We start from the raw sequence: 21606 nt of genomic DNA on the forward strand, positions 1-21606 counted from the left end.
AGCCCTCCTACCCCAATACTATTGTAACATCTTTTTCCAGAAATATATACTATTGATATTGAAGGATAAGGTATTCACATATACTGATTTTATTTTGTCATATAGGAAATACATATATAGCACAGTAGACGCAGCCTGAAAATGTCTTATAATATTTTATAGGTTCTTGACTTTTTTATCTGTAAATAACAAAATTTTTGCAAATTAATTTATTCTGCGATTTGATTTGTGTCAAGTATTGTATTTTCAAACATAAATTTATTAGGGAACATCTAAGTAGAATTCCTTAAAATTTGACATGTACTTTTATATAAAGGCAATTTTGAAATTAGTTTAAACAAAGTGAGAATTATTTTCTTACTCTGCCTGAACTATTTGTTACATGGGGAAGGAACAAAGATCATTAGTACTTCTCAGTTTGGACTATAACTTTGAATATCTAAATTTGTTAGATTTCCATCTCAATTTTATGTTCCTTGGTTTCTACTACGTATTTAATTTTGATATTTTATTTAATATTTAAATTTTTTTCAATTGCAGGTTGCATTCAATGTTATTTTTTTATTAGTTACTTTGATATTTTAAAGACATCTTTCAACTTTATTATAAAATAGAGTTTTAAATTGTTTCACATTTTTAGAAATCTTCAATTTTTTCAATTTTTTTTTTCAATTTCAATTTTTTTTTTTTTTTTTTTTTTTTTTTTGTATTTTTCTGAAGCTGGAAACGGGGAGAGACAGACAGACTCCCGCATGCGCCCGACGGGGATCCACCCGGCACGCCCACCAGGGGCGACGCTCTGCCCACCAGGGGGCGATGCTCTGCCCCTCTGGGGCGTCGCTCTGCAGCGACCAGAGCCACTCTAGCGCCTGGGACAGAGGCCAAGGAGTCATCCCCAGCGCCCGGGCCATCTTTGCTCCAATGGAGCCTTGGCTGCGGGAGGGGAAGAGAGAGACAGAGAGGAAGGAGGGGGGAGGTGGAGAAAGCAAATGGGCGCTTCTCCTATGTGCCCTGGCCGGGAATCGATGCTGGGTCCCCCGCACGCCAGGCTGACGCTCTACCGCTGAGCCAACCGGCCAGGGCCACATTTTTAGAAATCTTAAGATGACATTTTTATAAAGAAATATTCTCAAACTAGAATAATTTTTTTTGAAGTTTTATCATTGAATAAGGATTATACATGTATATATGATAGAAGTAACCTGTACACTGAAGCATGATATTTTTTAGACCCAGTTTATTTTCTTGCATTCTTTAAACATTTTTATTTATCTAAAAGACTAAATTATTCAGTATGGCAATCAAAAATACTGTTTAAGGACATCAGAAGTTTAGAATTCCAGAGTACAGAAACTTTATGAAGACCCCATGCTTAAAACATTGGTTTTACATTTTGAAAATAATTTGAGTTTGGGGAGTGTGGATATACGTATTTGATTTAAGCTTTTGAAAGGTTTTGGTTTATTTTTTAGGGCATGGAATTTTAACTGAGAGATAATATTGGTTCCACTTCTTTGAAAATGTGGAATGTTTATACATTTTGTGTTTGAACAAGTTTAATAAAAGTGACAATAATTTTAAGTGTTTCATTTTTTATTTTCATCCAGTATTTGTTTCCATAAATAGCTAAAAAACTATTTCAAAAGAGTTTATTATGACTTTTTATTATTCACTCTGAAACAGTTTTAATGAACAAAATATCTAAAAATGTATTTTTACTGTTTTTCTATAACTACCTAAATAAGGAATTAACTGAAAGGAGTGATTTTATGTTATTGAATATACTATTCTTTTAGCTTTAGGATCCTTTTCTACTGTATTTGGAGAGGAATGGAAGGAGAAGACTGATAGAGATTTTGTTAAGGTAATTTGAATAAATTTTTAAAAATATTGAATCATTGAATTTATGTAACCAAGGGCCAAGGATGACTGATAGGTTGCTCATTTTATATATGATGCCACCTATACTTTAATCTTTATAATAATACATATAGATACTTGTTTAAAAGTTGTGACTAACTTGTATAGAAACCTTTTAGAATAGCTAATAAACAGAAGTAAAGTTCTTATTTTATTATACATTGATTTCTGAAAATGATAAATTGCTAACAAAAGCAATAAATCTGAGTAATTTCCTTAGGGTTGTTTTTCAGTTCATTTAATCACTCTTTAGCTATGTCTAATATTCCACTTGACTCATTTGTTAGATTTTATCTTAATGACTTTTATTTTCTAGAACTTCACTTTGTGGTTTTGTTTGTTTGTTTTTTTAAGCACAAGAGAGACAGATAGGCAGGGAGAGAGATGAAAAGCATCATCAACTCATAGTTGCTGCACCTTAGTTGGTCATTGATTGCTTTCTCATGTGTGCCTTAACTGGGGACTCCAGAAGAGCCAGTGACCCCTTGCTCAAGCCAGCAACATTGGGCTCAAACCAGTGACCTTGGGCTTCAAGCCGGTGACCACGCACTCAAGCTAATGGGACCACACTCAAGCTTGGCAACCTTGGGGTTTTGAACCTGGGTCCTCAGTGTCCCAGACCTATGCTCTATCCACTGCACCACCACCTAACCAGGCTCACTTTGTAGTTTCTCAAACTTGCCCTTTTCAGTCTCCTTTTATGCTTTTAATAATTTTTAAAATATATATATTTAAAGTATCATAAAAAGATAAAACTTACTAATATATTTAAATTATAATATATAACCATATATGTAAATATATAAATTATAAATTAGTATATATATATTTAGACATACACATACACACCCCTGGTAATTCTAATATCTATGCCTCTTACAATTCTGATTCTACTGTGCTCACTTTGACTCAGAAATTATTCCTTTGTATTTTATAATGTTGGTTTATAAGTTCCAACAGACACATTTATTTGGGATTTTTTTACAGATTATATGGAGATTTTATTTCTCCAGTTTTGTGTTGCATTTACCAAAAACTTAAAATACTGATCAGTCTGACTTTATAATAATTTCTTTATTGGAGTTTTTCTGAAAATGCTGAAAGTAAAATGAAACCCATGGGGGTTGCAGAGCAGACTAGTGGTGAACATGTTAGGGGATTGTTTTTTAACTAAAACTCAGGTAAGAGACAATTCCTTTTATCTCTCTCTCTCTCTCTTTTTTTTTTTTTTTTTTGTTGAGGTTATTAGATCTTCAGATTTCTCACATGATAATGTGGAATTGTATTTTATTCTGTTGGTTGTAGCTAGGCAGATCATTTTCTTAACTACAGAATACTGGTAATTAAGTGTAAGATGCACAAAATGGTTTTTTACGTATTTACATATGCAGACACAAAGGGCAGTAGGGCCTGATTATAATCATGAACCACATGAAATCAAGACACAAATTAAGGATGATTAGATAATCACCCCTGTTGCACATTTTTATTAATTTCTGCTCTTTATATTTCTTTCTATACACTATATTCTTTAGGTTTAATTTGCTGCATTATTTTTAACTTTTTAAGCTGGTACATCATTGATTTTTGTTTTTTATTTTTTTAATATATTTAAATCCATAAAATTTAACTTTATTCTTTCCATTTTGATATTTCATGTTTTTATTATAACTCGGTTTAAAATATCTTCTAATTTCCATTTTTCTTTCCTCTTTGATTCATGGAATGTCTGAAGGGATTTTTTTAAATTTCCAAACACATGTCATTTTTCTAATTTTCTTTTTCTTAATAATATCTAACTGAATTTCACTATAGTTGTTATAGCTGTCTGGTTCATTGTACATATTAAAAAGTATTTTCCTTTACCTTTAAGTATACTTTTTTTGGTCTGATATCAGTATAACTATATCAGCTTGCATTTGGTGAGTACTTATATGGTTCATATTTTATGTAACATGGGCTTTATTTTCCTGTGTGGAAAACTTTATTTTTAAATTAGTGCATTTATTCCATTTCATTAAATGTAATTTTGATGTGATTGTGTTTAAATTTACCATGTTTTGAGTTGGTTTTGATATGTCCTGCCTGTTCAATTTTTTCTTTCCTTTTTATTTACCTTTTTTAAATTGATTTGACTTAGTATTGTGTTTCTTTTTCCCCACTTAGTTTGGTATATATACTTTATTATTTCATTTTCCACCCACTTAGTGTGGTATTTATACACTACTCTCTTCTCTCATTGATTGCACTAGAGATTATAATTGTAATTCTTACTAATTTAGTAATTAGTATATTTACTAATGTATACTCATTAGATAATGCAGGGACACTAGATGACTCCATCTCCATTTACTCACTTTGATATATACTACTTTTTAATGCATTACTTTGCTCTTAACATAGAATCTTAAATCATTGGTTTTAATCTTTATTTTTTAATATCAGCATATAAACCTATACATTCTCACTACAAACTGTTTTAGCTGTATCCCACGTTTTGTTATGTTGAATTTTTATTATCATTTAATTCAAGATATCTTATTTTCTTTGTGATTTTGTCTTTGATTCATGGGTTATATAAAAATATTCTGTTTAACTTCTGACTATTCATTTTTAAAATAGCTTTTATTAGTATTACTGTCATTATTGATTTTTAATCACATTCCATTGTTGTCAGCAAACATTTTATATGTCTTCAGTCCTTTTAAATTTATCAAGACTTGTTTCAGGGTTCAGTATATGGTCTTTCTTGGTGAATGTTTTGTGCAACTTGAAAAGAATGTGTGTCCTACTATTGTTGGATATAGTGTTTATGGGTCTCAATTAAACCAAGGTGATTGACAGTGTTGTTCAAGATTTTTCTATTATTATTGCTTTTCTATATAATTATTTTATGATTTTCTAAGAGATGAGTGTTGAAATTATCAACTATAATTATGAATGTTTATATCATCTTTCAGTTTTGTCATTTTTTGCTTCATGTATTTCAACCTCTGTTATTAGTTGCATATATACATATTTAGGATTATTATATTTTCTTGATGAATTATCTTTTATTTATCCATAATGATTTAAATTTCATGCTTGATATAATTACTATTTGAATTGCCTGTGGCCCTTTTTTTTTCTTTTTTAGGGGGTGATAGAACATTGTCTTTTTTCTTCAGATATCTAGTTTTTCTTTTAATGTTGCCAAATATTTTTTATCATGAGTGTTTTTGTTCTGTTTGGTTTTTTGCAGTGGGTCCTTTTGGTGCTAGACTTTCTCTGAGACTAGTGACTTGGACTGCAAAGTAAACTAATTCCCAAAGTAAAATATAGTTATTTTGAAACATACATACTAGAAGGTTTAGAAATAAAAAGTGAACTAATAGCCCATGTGTTCTTTTATGACTACAGAAGTAAAAAAATAATGTAATTAAATGACATTGACATGTTGAAGTTAAAGTCCATTTTGTGTAGACAAATTAATATAAAGGCATTTGTTTCTTATCCTGGAAGAGAACATGAAACCATAGCTTTAGACTCATTTCCTCTTGCATATAGATCAAAAACAGTACGTAGATACAGAATATTGGAAAGAAACTTAAATATCTGAGTTACCCGTTCAGAAATACGTAACTTCACCATTTGCTGTTTGATTTTTTTCTAGGTATAGATTTACTTAATAGCTGTGTTTGGGAAATACTGTGGTTATATGTTATTTATTAAAGGGATTAATGACCAGTTAATTTTTATGAGCATAAGTACTATTTCTAGATATTTTTCATGGCTATAAAGGGATCTAAAAATATCTGATTCATATCATTGACAATGTCATAGGTATTTCTAATATTACTGTAGTTTATTGTCTAACATTCAGAGTTGAAGAAATACTAAGTAAATGTTAAATTTTAATTGGAGGTTAATGAACATAAAGATGTCTTTTTCCCCCCATTCAACCTTATATATGCCCTAATTTCTTTCACAGACCTAATAAGGATCTGTGAACCCCATGTTAAGATCCCGTGGTTCCTTAACTTTAGAAAATCAAGCATTTATGTCAGTGAGTTAAATACATAGAAAATAATGATACCTATATAAACTAAAAAAATAGAAAGGTTATATTTTTATCATATGTTTGACTATTAAAGTAATAGAATAGTTTCAAATTGTCAGAATTAAGCATAATTTCTCATTATAGTTTTGGAAAGACATTGTTGATGATAATGAAGTACGTGACCTCATTTCTGACAGAAACAAGTCTCATGGTAAGTCAATGAGAAAAAAATTTAAGTAATTTTGGAATACCAATAATTGAAATATTAATAAGTAAAATACATATTTTCTGTTGTAGAAGGTACATCAGGAGAATGGAGTTGGGAATCTTTATTTCATCCACCTCGAAAGCTGGGCATTAATGATATTGAAGGACAACGGGTACTTCAGATTGCAGTGATTTTGCGAAATCTTTCTTTTGAGGAGGGCAATGTTAAGCTCTTGGCAGCTAATCGTACCTGTCTTCGTTTCCTATTACTTTCTGCACATAGTCATTTTATTTCTCTAAGGCAATTAGGCCTTGACACATTAGGAAATATTGCAGCTGAGGTAAGCATGTGACAGTAACTTAAAATAGTTTTTATAGTTAGTGACAATATTTACTTTGAAATTTTAGGATGTGGCATTATATTTGCCATATTTATAGAGTATTCAGTGCTTACATAGAGTTTTTGCCTAAAATGATATTATAGAAGTATCATACACTTTTGTGGGGGGGGGGGGGAAATACTTGAAATGAGGCTCCAAATTTAGTGATGGCTATGCTCACAATAATTACATTTTTTAAAGTTATGCAGCATTATTCCATTCATTTTTATTAAATGTAAAATATACTCCATTGGGAGAAGCCTACCTCAATACTGTCCTTTCTTTTTCCAGCTTTTATTGGACCCCGTTGATTTCAAAACAACTCATCTGATGTTTCATACTGTTACAAAATGTCTAATGTCGAGGGATAGATTTTTAAAGATGAGAGGTAAGTGCACCAAGTTTTTATCATCTAAGGTGCACAAAATTTTTATCATCTGTTAAATAAATACATTTTTTTATGTGTGTATGCTTTTTAGGCATGGAAATTTTGGGAAATCTTTGCAAAGCAGAAGATAACGGTGTTTTGATTTGTGAATATGTTGATCAGGACTCATATAGAGAGATCATTTGTCATCTCACTTTACCTGATGTGCTGCTTGTGATCTCAACACTCGAGGTGCTATATATGCTCACAGAAATGGGAGATGTAGCTTGCACAAAAATTGCAAAAGTAGAAAAAAGCATAGGTAAGACTAAGCCAAAAGAAATATTTAAGTTTCTTTATTGAGGAGAAAATATGTCATGTGGTGTTATATCACAATTGATATTTGGGGTTTCCTGTTTCTTTTGAGGAGTTATTAGCCTTTCAGACACAATTATTTGTATTATTCTTTTTGCCTGTTTTAGATGAGCAAGAAACTTCTGTCTTAATAACAGACGAGGATTGTTTGTGACCATTAGTAATCCCTGTTCCTTCTCTTTATTTCTATTACTATATATGAAATTTGAAATCAACAAAACTGCTATATTTGACTCTGGGGAGCAGGTCTTTCTGTTTCAGATGGTCAGCTGCTACTCTTAAGCAACTAAGGCTGAGGGAAACAAACTTCCTTCTGTTCCTTTCCTTAAATCCAGTGAACTCACCTCCATACTAGGTTATGAGTTTTAAATATACTCACTAACATATGTCATATTAACATTTTACTCCATGATTAACATGAGTTCTTTCTTTCATATAAATACTTCAATCAGAGTTAATAGAGATTTGGAAAGAAAAGTGTTATTGAGAAATTAAGATGTTAAGATGTCATTTTCCATATAAGTAGTTCCTGAATCTGGCATCAACATCACTTGGGAAGCTCTTTCAAAATAAAGACACCTAACCTTCACTCCAGAGCTGCTAAATCAGTCTTCAGAGATTGAGCCTAAAAATCTTTTTTAAAGATCCACAGATAATTCTGATGTACAATAATTCATAGACTGGCATTTGAGAAGTAGTTTCCTATAAAGCATATGTTTTTAAGTAGTATGATTGTATTATTACCTAATTGATTGATAACTATTGGTTTTTAATTTATTTTAGACATGTTAGTGTGTCTGGTTTCTATGGATATTCAGATGTTTGGCCCTGATGCACTAGCTGCAGTAAAACTCGTCGAACATCCAAGTTCCAATCATCAAGTTTTATCTGAAATTAGGACACAAGCTATAGAGCAAGTTCAAACCCAGATCCATGTAGCATCTGCCCCAGGTTAGTGTTTTTACATATTCTTTTTCAGTATGGTTATTGGTGTGTAAGATTTAATACCAAGGACAAAGTTAAATATGCACTTTGGGGAACTGCAATTTTATAGTAGAGTAGGCTAAAGGAGAACTTCAGTATTTATGTAGTTTAATTTTTAGATATTATACATTCCAGGAGCAGCAGGATCAAGGTGAGCACAGAGAAAGAATAGTATAATAGAGAAATAAAGTTAAACAGGATTTTGAGGATTATGGGAGATTAGATTCATAATTTTGAGAACAGTAAGAAGTGCCCCATGTGGGCTTCTGATTTGTAATTTTAGTGATTGGAAATTGATAAACCAGGAATAGGTTAAATATATATTATGTTATAATTTTCTCAGGTGGTCATCAGAATACATAAGTATAGTACCCTCTAATACTTCTAAACCATAGACCAAATACCACAGAATCAGAGCCTCAGATCACGTGTGCATATGTATACAGACATGTATACAAACTTGTATATTGGCCCTTTGCACTCTTCCTAGAGTCCTTAGGTCAATTCTGTTTAACTCCAATATCTTTAATTAGAATTCAGACCTAATAACCAGCATTCTCTTCGGTCTTTAGACTTCTTTCTTCTAGCCAAGTCATTATTTTTATATTTTAGCACGCTCAGCCTTTTTGTAGAGTGCTTTCTCCACCTTCATTTATCCTATCAAAAACAATCCATCTTTTACCTCACCTGTTCTTTTACCTCTCACTGTTCCCAAGACATTTCTCTTTTCTTGTATTTTGTTTTTATTGGAGGATGCTCATTTTCTCAGTTGATCTTACCTCTCACTTTGCAGGTAATATGGAAGCTGTATGGCATAAATTTCTTCAACTTCTTAATCCTTCACTTACAAACTTATTGTCATCCAAACTTCATTCTCTTTCAGCTTCCCCTTGTCTCAGAGATGTTCATTTCTTCTGAATCTGTTCTCTGAATATGTCTTTTCTATTTTCTCATTACTATGTATTAACCTGTTTTTTTTTAATCAGCTTCTTCCTTTCAGCCTAGAAATACATTTAGATCTTTCTCAACCTCCCACACTACCCTTAAAACAAAAATTGCATTACCATTAATCTATCACATTTATTTAATTACCAAATCTTATTGAGTCTTCCTAAATACCTGGAAGAGCTTATGCTTTAGTTCAGACTGTCATCTCTCCAGCTATCTTATTGTCCTTTCATTTATTCGTGGTCTCAATCTCTCTTCTCTTAACTCAACAAAATTATATATTCTCTTTCCTCAAAGTATGTAATATATTATATATTTCATTGATTCCCATTATGTTCTTCTGAGGTATATGGTAGAGTTGTATCCTGTGTACATGTAACTTAATTATATTCAGCCGACAGACTGGACAAATAATAAAGGCATAAAAAAATAGGTAGTTTTGGACTAGTCTATCCAATGAGCTTTCGTTTCACCCACAGGCAGTAGATGTCAGACAGCCAATGCATATTAGGGAAACAATGGTCAGAATAGTAAAGGTTTCTCAACCTTAAAAAAGAAATGAAATAGTTCATATTGCCAGTTAAGTGAGTGGTGGAAGTATATGTTTATCCTCAGAGAAACTGAAGATTAAATTAATTGAGGGCTATAAAAAAACTATCTAGCCCCTGGTTGGTTGGCTCAGTGGTATAGCATCATCTTGGAGTATGGAGGTCCCAGGTTCAATTCCTGGCCAGGGCACACAGGAAAAGTAACCATCTGCTTCTCCCCCCACCCACCCACTCCCCCCTTTCTATCTCTCTTTCCTTCCCACAGCCATGGTTCAAATGGTTAGAGCAAAGTTGGCCCTGATACTGAGGATGGCTGGAGGGCCTTGCCTCAGGGGCTAAAAATAGCTCAGTTGCCAAGCAACAGAGCAGTGGCCTGCAGGGCAGAGCAACCCCTGCTATGGGGCCTGTGGGGTGGGTCCTGGTCAAGGTGCATGCAGAACTCTGTCTCTGCCTCCCCGCCTCTGACTTAATAAAAATAAATAAAGAAGGAAAGAAACAGAGAGAGAGAGAGAGAAAGAAAAGAAAAACTGTCCAACCAAGAAAGAAAATAATAAATTATCAGTGATACACTGAACTACAATGGACTATTGAAGGATATTCAATAGTATTTTTGGTGAAAGCTGCTATTTTTTGCTTGTCATTAACTTGTGGCCTAGCAGATGAACTCACTCCCAACCTAAGATTCAGTCCTCATTTGACAAATGGACAAAATTAAATATTGAGTTTTTGGTTTGCTCATGTATGTAGTCATTTATTTATAGAAGTGGGAATAGATCTCTAAGAACTAAAAGAATTCATTTTTGATCTGGTGAGCACTTTATTAATTGCTCATTATAAATGATAGCTTTTTAATTATTTTATTAGTTTCCATTTATAGATTGGCTCTCCACTCCCTCCCCACAATTAGTTTAATGCTGCTTTCTTTGAGAATGATCATCTTCAAACTTTGGTTCATTTCCTCTCATCACTGTGAAAATTTATGTAATCTTTCATCCATTTTTAGATTGACATTTAAATTGCATTGTCATAGTTTAAATAGTTGCAAATAATGTTTTTATGTATATTGCATTGATATTTCATTATTTATTTTTATTTTACTTTTTTTTAGTTGTGAGTTGGAAACCTGGTTCATGTCAATAAATAGATGAAGACAGAACTTAAAATTCTTTGAATTTCTTCAGAATTATTGAAAATTATTAAAATTATATTAGAATCTTCTGACAACTTTAGTTCTCCTATGATTTTGTTGAAATCAAAGAACTAACAATACTTGATTCAAAAAAGTATTTGTTGCCAGTCACTAGAGACATTTATTTTTGTTTATTGAAAATATATCTAAAAGATAGTAACAAGACTGCAAATTATACTTGCTACTCTTTTACTTAGCTGTACCTTGTTTAACCGAGTGGTTCTCAACTTTAGTGTGCATCAGAATCACCTGGTGGGCTTACACACTGATTTTTAGACTCCATACCCTGAGTTTCTGATTTGGGTAGACCTGAGAATTTTCATTTCTAATAAGTTCCCATGCTGATGCTACTGGTCAGAAGACTATCCTTTGAAGGTCACTGAGTTAAGAAACTTAAAATATTGTCTATTTCAAGGCCAATACTATGTGCTTTAAATACATTTTTGTAAAACCTTAGTTTGGCACTTGGAGATTTATCTCATTTGATTTTGAAAAATGTCTGGCACATAACCCACCTGATAAAAGTAGTATTTGTTTTTAAAAGTAACTTGCTTAATAATTAGCCTTACTTTCTGTTATTTAGGAAATGTCTACTATTTTTCTAGGGGGGGTTTGTGGGGGTTTTTAGCGAGAGAGAGAGAGACAGAAAGTGAGAGATGAGAAGCATCAACTCATAGTTGCGGCACTTTTTAGTTGTTTATTGATTGCTTCTCATGTGTGCCTTGATGGGGTGGGGGAGGGCTCCAGCTAAGCCAGTGACCCCTTGCTCAAGCCAGCGATCTTGACTCAAGTCACTTCAAGCCAGCAACCTTTGAACTCAAACCAGAGACCATGGGGTCATGTCTGTGAGCTCAAGGTCAAGCCAGTGATGTTGGGATTTTGAACCTGGGTCCTCAGCATCCCGGGTTGATGCTTTATCCACTGCAACACCACCTAGTCAGGCAAAAAGTCCACTATTTTTCAACCCAAGAAAAATATGTTTATATATGTTCCCACCTTCCTTCAGAATTCTATGATAAAGTTGCCATGAGATTGTCATCTGAATGAAATAAGATGCTACCACCTTCAGTTTTCCCTTAAAATACTCTTCTGTGCTTTACTTACACAAGATTCTGCCTCAGAACTAATGCACTCTTTGACAATAGATGAGGGATAGAGGAGGGAAGGACATTATGCAAAAATTGTCATCACTCTCTAATATAGCTGAATTCAGAACCCACCAAAGGGCTAAAATACCAAGTTTCTAATGCCCAACATTGCCCTTAACTATAATAAATAAAATGCTGGGAGAGACAGGAAGCCCTACCACAGTAGGTTGGCTAAAAGGAGGCTTTGTGAACACCAGTGTTTCTAATTCTCCCTTTGATGTTCCAGCGTTTTTACATAATAATAACAACAACCACTAACATTTATAGTGTTTGTGCCAGGTATTGTTTTGGTGGCTCACATACAAACTCCTCTAATCCTCCTTTTAAAGACAGAGAGGTTAAGTAACTTGCCCATAGTTACACAGCTGGTGCTGAGTTATGGGACTCTAGAGCCAGCCTCTCTGGTTCCCGAGTCATGCGTTTAACCATAATTCTGCAGTGCTATTAAGGATGGGTGAGATTTAAGACTCTGTTCCAAAATGAGAAAAGAGCAATTATTAAAGGGGATGTGATGTGCTCTGGCAGTACAGTTTTAGGAAGGAATATACAAAAGTTGGATATCGGGAAATTGATTCCTTTTAAAGTACCTTTGTACCATTAGAAAGTCTTAGGGTACCCTGAGGGAAGTGCTTCTCTGTAGCCATTATCATAATAATTATGTTTTCATATGTAGTCTTAATTGTGGCTGCATCATTCTTAAGTTTGTAGAGCTTCTTATAGCAGCATAATTTTTTTTTATTTTGTAATTGATTGTTAATTGGTTCAGTAGATTTTAATCTAAGTAGGGCATACTCATAGTATAATTCAGGGATCCCCAAACTACAGCCCGCGGGCCGCATGCGGCCCCTTGAGGCCATTTATCCGGCCCCCGCTGCACTTCCGGAAGGGGCACCTCTTTCATTGGTGGTCAGTGAGAAGAGCACATTGACCATCTCATTAGCCAAAAGCAGGCCCATAGTTCCCATTGAAATACTGGTCAGTTTGTTGATTTAAATTTACTTGTTCTTTATTTTAAATATTGTATTTGTTCCCATTTTGTTTTTTTTACTTTAAAATAAGATATGTGCAGTGTGCATAGGGATTTTTGTTCATAGTTTTTTTTATAGTCCAGCCTTCCAACAGTCTGAGGGACAGTGAACTGGCCCCCTGTGTAAAAAGTTTGGGGACCCCTGGTATAATTGAAGAAGAAAAGGGAAGAAGGTTTCTACATAGGTTCAGTCCTTAAAAAGGTATTTTCTGTAACAGTGTTATCAAGTTAGGAGGAGAAGATAAGCTGAGCTTGCAGGAGGAAAATAGTTTTGGTTCTAATTATGTTCTATTAAAAAGCAGCAGCCTGACCAGGAGGTGGCGCAGTGGATAGAGCGTCGGACTGGGATACAGAGGACCCAGGTTTGAGACCCCAAGGTCGCCAGCTTGAGCACAGGCTCATCTGGTTTGAGCAAAAGCTCACCAGCTTGGACCCAAAGTCGCTGGCTTGAGCAAGGGGTTACTCGGTCTGCTGAAGGCCCGCAGTCAAGGCACATATGAGAAAGCAATCAATGAACAACGAAGGTCTCGCAATGAAAAACTGATGATTGATGCTTCTCATCTCTCTCCATTCCTGTCTGTCTGTCACTTGTCTATCCCTCTCTCTGATTCTCTCTCTGTCCCTGTAAAAAAAAAAAAAAAAGGGCAGCATATCACAGTATGGCCTCTGAAATGTAATAAACCTGGATTCAAATCCACTACTCCTAAATGAAGGCTTCCCAGCTGCACCAGCTCTGCTATCTCCATCAAGTGTTTGTGAACTTAATCTCTGAGCTTTAATTTTTTTCATCTGCAAAATGGGGGTAATTAAAGTATGTAATTAGACCTATACACAATATTAAATAATGTAAATGGCCTAATGCAGAATAAATGTTCATTAAGTGACTGCTGTTAACTGCTATCCCAGTGCAAGTGGGTGGGGGTGGGGGCTCATCAAACAAAGGTCAGAATTTCTTCAGATCATTCACAGATTAGGCTGTGCTGTAGAGCCTCCAGTTCCTCTTGTTCTGCTTGAGGGTTCTGAAAAGTTTTGCTAAAATGTCATTTACAAAAAAGTGGATACATTTTATAAGTTTAAAAACTATAAAATCATGCTAATTTAGTGGTGAAATAGTATAATTTTTTAAAGTATGTAAGAGTCATATTTATAAGTTTATGTTAACTCATATTTTTCATGTTATTCCTTTGTCATTAGCATAACATTTCAGCTTTATGTTCGTCTTTTTATATATGCCATTTAGTCAATATCCACTTTTTTTTTTAATATCCACTTTTTAAAATCAGAAGTTGTATAATTTCTGACACAGTCTGCTTATGTAACTAAGGTGAGGAGTGCTTATTTACTGCTATGTTGAGCTGTGTTCATCACTTTGAGTCTGTTTTCTTATCTGAACCTATCTCACAAAAGAATTAAGAAAGATAATGATTTAAAGTATTTAACCTAATGTCTGACCCATGGGAAAAAAAGTTTATATTAGTGATATAATCCATATTATTGTTATTATTTGAGTGATTGTGAGGTTAAAAAAATAGTTCATATAAAGGATCTAAGAGAGTTCCTGGTATAATATGTGCTCCTTATAAGTTTCTCAAATTAGTACATTTTCATTATGTTTATACACCTTTTTAAAAGGTATTCATTGTAAATATTCATTGGTTCAGTATCCATGAACTAAATATGGCATATAGTGACTAAATTCTTATAAATGATGTATGTAGCTAATGTATTTTTTTCTTTAGCTTCCAGAGCAGTTGTAGCACAGCATGTTGCTCCACCTCCAGGAATAGTGGAAATAGATAGTGAGAAGTTTGCTTGTCAGTGGTAAGTGGTTTATTTCTATTAAGGGTTTATCCTTGGGAAAAATAAAACAAAAGAGAAAGGAAATGTATTTCAACAGTCATCCAGAGTGTTTTATTCTGTATTTCATTTTAGTTAGAATAGAATATCATTTATTACAAAGAAAGGACAATGTAAGACCACTTCACCTGTATGTTGGAATTATTTGAAAGAAAACTATTTGTCATACTCTCCAAATTTATAAGTCTTTGACTAGAATTTTATTAAAGTAACATTACTTCTTTTCAGAGTAAAATTTGTGTTAATAAAGTTATCTTTGACTGTAGAAATTAAGGTTTATCATATTATAGAATTTGATTTTCTTAAACTAATGTTTTATTAAAACTGAATTGGACTAACTTTAAAAAAATAAAACCAGATTTTGTTATCAAATGCCTCTTCTTTTTTGTCAAAAGCAAAACTTCTTACTTATTACTTGTTAATTTTTCCTTTTTGTAAGGGGGAACTAATCAAATAATAGACTAGCCAGTTTGTCTATATTGAAATAAGCAACTTTGAAAATAATATTTTCTTGAGAAGATTAAGTAGTTATATCTCAGTCATTGTCTGAAAAAAAGTAAATAAATAAATTTAGACTTGGTTCAATTTTATTTTTTCTTGGATAGTTGCCTCTACTTATTTATGAGTTTTAACTTAAATTCTGTAGAAGATTAACAGATTGAAATAAAAATTACTTTCCAGTGATGTATTACTTTCTTTTATTGTATTTTTCTGAAGCTGGAAACAGGGAGAGACAGTCAGACAGACTCCCGCATGCGCCCGACCGGGATCCACCCAGCAGGCCCACCAGGGGCTACGCTCTGCCCTCCAGGGGGTGGTGCTCTGGCGCGACCAGAGCCACTCTAGCGCCCGGGGCAAAGGCCAAGGAGCCATCCCCAGTGCCCAGGCCATCTTTGCTCCAATGGAGCCTTGGCTGCGGGAGGGGAAGAGAGAGACAGAGAGGAAGGGGGGGGGGGTGGAGAAGCAAATAGGCGCTTCTCCTATGTGCCCTGGCCGGGAATCGAACCCGGGTCCCCCCGCACGCCAGGCTGACGCTCTACCGCTGAGCCAACCGGCCAGGGCCTGATGTATTACTTTTAAAACTATTTTTCTTGATCCCTTTCTCCTGTTCTCCAACATTATTTGTTTCCCATTCCATGCTTCTGTCACTCTGAGTTCCATATTTGTGATACTTTCATATCTTTCTTCCTATGACAGTTTTCTCTAGACTTTTCTACTTTACTTATATCAGGTTTATGGTTTTAAATCTCTATTTGCTTTCCTCATTTTCTATATTGTTACAACATGAACCTTTATACTTGATGAATCTCTTCTAAGATGTTTAGAAATTTTTATCATCTACATTGAAACCACAAATCTTTTTTGTACTTAGTTATTTTGAAAAGTCTGTACTCAAAAGATAATAAAATTTGAAAATTTTATCTATGAATTTGAAATTCATAGATTTGGTCTTATGAATCTCAGTTTCCCATTTCTGCCATTTCTTGGAGGAGGAAGGGATGGAGGGGAGCCTCATTTTACGACTATTTTATCATACTTCTTATTATTTGATAGTTTATAAGAAACAGCTATAAGTTGGCCTTTTATGTATGTAGTGAGTCCTAGAAAGAGTCCTATAAGGATAACCAGGCCTCCAATCCTAACTTATAAGTGGAAGTCTCTATGAAAAAGACAAACTGAAGTTTCAATTAATTTGTACAGGATTAAGAATAAAAGTCTCCAAAGTGGGGATTGGGAGTGTTCAGCATGGGAAGTATTGTTTTAGGGAGTAGTTGGAAGCTTGGGTACATTTTTTTCTGAAGGAACTTCAAAAGCCAACAAAAGTTTAACTTCAGTTTAGTTTTTCCTCCATTTTCCACATCTTCAGTAGCTCGTAATTGGAAACTTCTGTTATAGTTTGGTTATTACAAGACAAGAACCTGAGTAGATATCCACTAAACAAAACTATTTTTTGTAGAGTATTTGTTGCCAACAGAGCAGCCCTGCTCTTGCTGGGATGTGAACAGCTTTTATTTTATTGTTAATGATGTTTTATGCAAAATAAGTATGATTTCATAGTCAATCTCTCTATTTGATTTAGTCTCTAAAACCTAGCATGTATTTTTGCTAATAATATATGAAACAACAAAATTTGATTAGGCATAATTATTAGTTTATAATACATTGCTTTCAAATGGTTTTAGCATACTTAAATATAGGCTCTTCTATAGTGTATTCCATAATGCTGTTAATTTTTCTCCTTTTTTAGGCTAAACGCTCATTTTGAAGTAAATCCAGATTGTTCTGTCTCTCGAGCAGAAATGTATTCTGAGTACCTCTCAACTTGCAGTAAATTAGCTCGTGGTGGAATCCTAACATCAACTGGATTTTATAAATGTCTTAGGTAGGATACATAGTTTTTAACTTTAAATAAAGTTAATTTACATCACTTATAACACCTCTTGTTCTTGAGACAGTACCATCTATGTATTTTTAAATATCTCCACTACTTAAAATTTCATATGGTTAAGTTGTGGTATGGTGGAACTTGAAATACAGGGAAATTGGACAATCTGACTTTGGATGATGGGTATGCAACATAAGTGAATGACAAGATAACCTGGACTTATTATCTTTGAATATATGTATCCTGATTTATTGATGTCGCCCCATTAAAAAAATAAAATTATTTAAGAAGAAAAAAAAGAAATACAGGGAAATTTTAGATATCATATCTGGTATTAATGTTTGAACATTATGAGGTTTATCCAAGAAAAAGAAGAAAGAAATTAAGTGTATTTTTTAATCTACTTTTATATGTTAAATACATGACTTTTGCCCTTTTTATCTTGAATAACAGTCTATAACTAACACTTTGTTCAAATATTAAGACTTGACATTTTGCAAAGTTCATAAAATAAGCATTGCCTAGAAGCAGTTGTTTTAATTATATATGCAGTAGAATTGTTTAAAGCCCAACACGGTTAATAAGTGATTTTAGAAATTGGAGAATTGATCTTTTATATTTCTTTCTTTGCTTCCCCCCCTTGCACAATATAGCTATATGAATCATACCGGTTCATACATAAGTACCAATGAATATACTGCTGCTGCTTGTTAACATTGTTAGAAGTTAGTGTTTTTGCTAATGTGATAGTTATCAAAACTGATTATTATGTACTTTACAGAACGGTATTTCCAAATCATTCAGTGAAGAGAGTGGAGGATTCCAGTAACAGCGGGCAGGCGCATATTCATGTAGTAGGAGTAAATCGGAGGGCTATACCACTTCCCATTCAGATGTACTATCAGCAACAACCTGTTTCTACTCCTGTTGTTCGTGTTGATTCTGTTCCTGATATATCTTCAAGTCCTTCACCTGCAGGTGTTAATTTTAATTGTTTTAAATATTACTAAGTTAATAAAATATATTTTATGTACATTAAAATGTATAACTTTTTCTTATTTTTCTAGTAGCATTTTCTATTAATTAATTATATTCATATCAGGCAAAGTTGTCAGATAGATATTAATTTCTTAAAACTATTTTTTCTTATAGTAAGTAAAATAATTCCTACATGCAACTTTTCAGTTATTTCATTATAAATTTTAACTTTCCCCTATATTTTCAGGAATTCCTCATGGACCGCAAACTGTAGGAAACCATTTTCAGAGGACTCCTGTTACCAACCAGTCTTCAAATCTGACAGCAACACAGATGTCTTTCCCAGTACAAGGTGTTCATACAGTGGCACAGACTGTTTCAAGAATTCCACCAAATCCTTCGGTTCATGCCCACCAGCAGCAAAATGCTCCGGTGACTGTCATTCAAAATAAAGCTCCAATTCCTTGTGAAGTCGTTAAAGCTACAGTAATCCAGAATTCTCTACCCCAGACAGCAGTTCCTGTCAGTATCGCTGTGGGAGGAGGAGCTGCACAGAGTTCTGTGGTTCAGAATCATAGCACAGGACCACAACCTGTTACAGTTGTAAATTCCCAGACATTGCTTCACCATCCATCTGTAATTCCACAACAGTCTCCATTACACACAGTGGTACCAGGTCAGATACCTTCTGGCACTCCTGTTACTGTAATTCAACAAGCTGTCCCACAGAGTCATATATTTGGCAGAGTACAAACCATACCAGCATGTACTTCTACAGTTTCACAGGGTCAACAGTTAATCACCACATCGCCCCAACCTGTGCAAACTTCATCTCAACAGACATCAGCTGGTAGCCAGCCACAGGACACTGTTATCATAGCACCCCCACAGTATGTAACTACTTCTGCATCTAATATTGTCTCAGCAACTTCAGTACAAAATTTTCAGGTAGCTACAGGACAAATGGTTACCATTGCTGGTGTCCCAAGTCCACAGCCCTCAAGGGTAGGGTTTCAGAACATTGCACCAAAACCTCTCCCTTCTCAGCAAATTTCCTCAACGGTGGTACAACAGCCTATTCAACAACCACAGCAGCCAACCCAACAAAGTGTAGTAATTGTAAGCCAGCCGGCCCAACAAGGTCAGACTTATGCACCAGCCATTCACCAAATTGTTCTTGCTAATCCAGCAGCTCTTCCAGCTGGTCAGACAGTTCAGCTAACTGGACAACCAAACATAACTCCATCTTCCTCACCTTCACCTGTCCCAGCTTCTAATAACCAAGTTCCTACTGCCATGTCATCTTCTTCCACCCCTCAGTCACAGGGACCACCTCCTACTGTCAGTCAAATGCTATCTGTGAAAAGGCAGCAGCAGCAGCAGCATTCACCAGCACCCCCACCCCAACAGGTACAAGTTCAGCAACCCCAACAAGTACAGATGCAAGTGCAGCCACAGCAAACAAGTGCAGGAGTTGGTCAGCCTGCTTCTGGTGAGTCAAGTCTAATAAAACAGTTGCTGCTTCCAAAGCGTGGTCCTTCAACTCCTGGTGGTAAGCTTATTCTCCCAGCTCCACAGGTTCCTCCTCCTAATAACGCAAGAGCTCCTAGCCCTCAGGTGGTATACCAAGCAACAGGTTTTGGAGTGCAGGGGCAAACTCCAGCACAGCAGCTATTGGTTGGGCAGCAAAATGTTCAATTGGTCCAAAATGCAATGCCATCCACAGGGGGAGTGCAAACCGTGCCCATCTCGAACTTACAAATATTGCCAGGCCCACTGATCTCAAATAGCCCAGCAACCATTTTCCAAGGGACTTCTGGCAACCAGGTAACCATAACAGTTGTGCCAAATACAAGTTTTGCAACTGCAACTGTGAGTCAGGGAAATGCAACTCAGCTCATTGCTCCAGCAGGAATTACCATGAGCGGGTCCCAGGCAGGAGTTGGACTTCAGGTGCAAACGCTTCCAGCCAGTCAAGCATCTCCAGCTGGACAATCATCTTGTACTGCTACTCCCCTATTCAAAGGTGATAAAATAATTTGCCAAAAGGAGGAGGAAGCAAAAGAAGCAACAGGTTTACATGTTCATGAACGTAAAATTGAAGTCATGGAGAACCCGTCCTGCCGACGAGGAGCTACAAACACCAGCAATGGGGATACCAAGGAAAATGAAATGCAGGTGGGAAGTCTTTTAAATGGAAGAAAGTACAGTGACTCAAGTCTACCTCCTTCAAACTCAGGGAAAATTCAAAGTGAGGCTAATCAGTGCTCACTAATTAGTAATGGGCCATCATTAGAATTAGGTGAGAATGGAGCATCTGGAAAACAGAACTCAGAACAAGTGGACATGCAGGATATCAAAAGTGATTTGAGAAAACCTCTAGTTAATGGAATCTGTGATTTTGATAAGGGGGATGGTTCTCATTTAAGCAAAAACATTCCAAATCACAAAACTTCCAATCATGTAGGAAATGGTGAGATATCTCCAATGGAACCACAAGGGACTTTAGATGCCACTCAGCAGGATACTGCCAAAGTTGATCAACTAGAAAGAATTTCTAATGGACCTATATTAACTTTGGGTGGTTCACCATCTGTGAGCAGTATACAGGAGGCTTCAAATGTGGCAACACAGCAATTTGGTGGTACTGATTTACCTAATGGACCTTTAGCTTCAAGTTTAAATTCAGATGTGCCTCAGCAACGCCCAAGTGTAGTTGTCTCACCACATTCTACAACCTCTGTTATACAGGGGCATCAAATCATGGTTCCCCACTCAGGATCAAGAGTGTCCCATTCTCCTGCCCTATCATCTGACGTTCGGTCTACAAATGGCACAGCAGAATGCAAAACTGTAAAGAGGCCAGCAGAGGATAATGACAGGGAAACAGTCACAGGAATTCCAAATAAAGTAGGTGTTAGAATTGTTACAATCAGTGACCCCAACAATGCTGGCTGCAGTGCAACAATGGTTGCTGTGCCAGCAGGAGCAGATCCAAGCACTGTAGCAAAAGCAGCGATAGAAAGTGCTGTTCAGCAAAAGCAGCAGCATCCATCATCATACATACAGAATGTGGTCCCACAGGTAAGTCATTCTACTATCACATTGCTCTACAAAAACTGATTTGCAAATACGATTTTAGGGGGAAATGTACTGATTTTCCATATCTCACCTGGAAGTTAAGTGTCAACTCATTGATGTACTCAAGCTGTTGTGCTCTTTTATTTTTCTCTGTTTTTCTTAATGTTAATCA

General features: G+C 35.0%; 1 protein-coding gene across 1 annotated transcript in view; it reads left to right on the forward strand.

Moving 5' to 3' along the window:
• ARID2 (AT-rich interaction domain 2) overlaps positions 1-21606 on the forward strand; it is a 221729-nt gene that overhangs the window by 120419 nt on the left and 79704 nt on the right. Inside the window, exons 6-15 of the mRNA XM_066258170.1 lie at positions 1797-1864; positions 6104-6170; positions 6257-6507; positions 6838-6934; positions 7026-7235; positions 8072-8239; positions 14872-14953; positions 17238-17372; positions 18157-18353; positions 18601-21437. Of these exons, the coding sequence (XP_066114267.1) occupies positions 1797-1864; positions 6104-6170; positions 6257-6507; positions 6838-6934; positions 7026-7235; positions 8072-8239; positions 14872-14953; positions 17238-17372; positions 18157-18353; positions 18601-21437 (4112 nt within the window). The remainder of the gene's footprint in view (positions 1-1796; positions 1865-6103; positions 6171-6256; positions 6508-6837; positions 6935-7025; positions 7236-8071; positions 8240-14871; positions 14954-17237; positions 17373-18156; positions 18354-18600; positions 21438-21606) is intronic.

This window comes from Saccopteryx bilineata, chromosome 2 (genome assembly GCF_036850765.1).
Source record: "Saccopteryx bilineata isolate mSacBil1 chromosome 2, mSacBil1_pri_phased_curated, whole genome shotgun sequence".
NCBI classification, from domain to species: Eukaryota; Metazoa; Chordata; class Mammalia; order Chiroptera; family Emballonuridae; genus Saccopteryx; species Saccopteryx bilineata.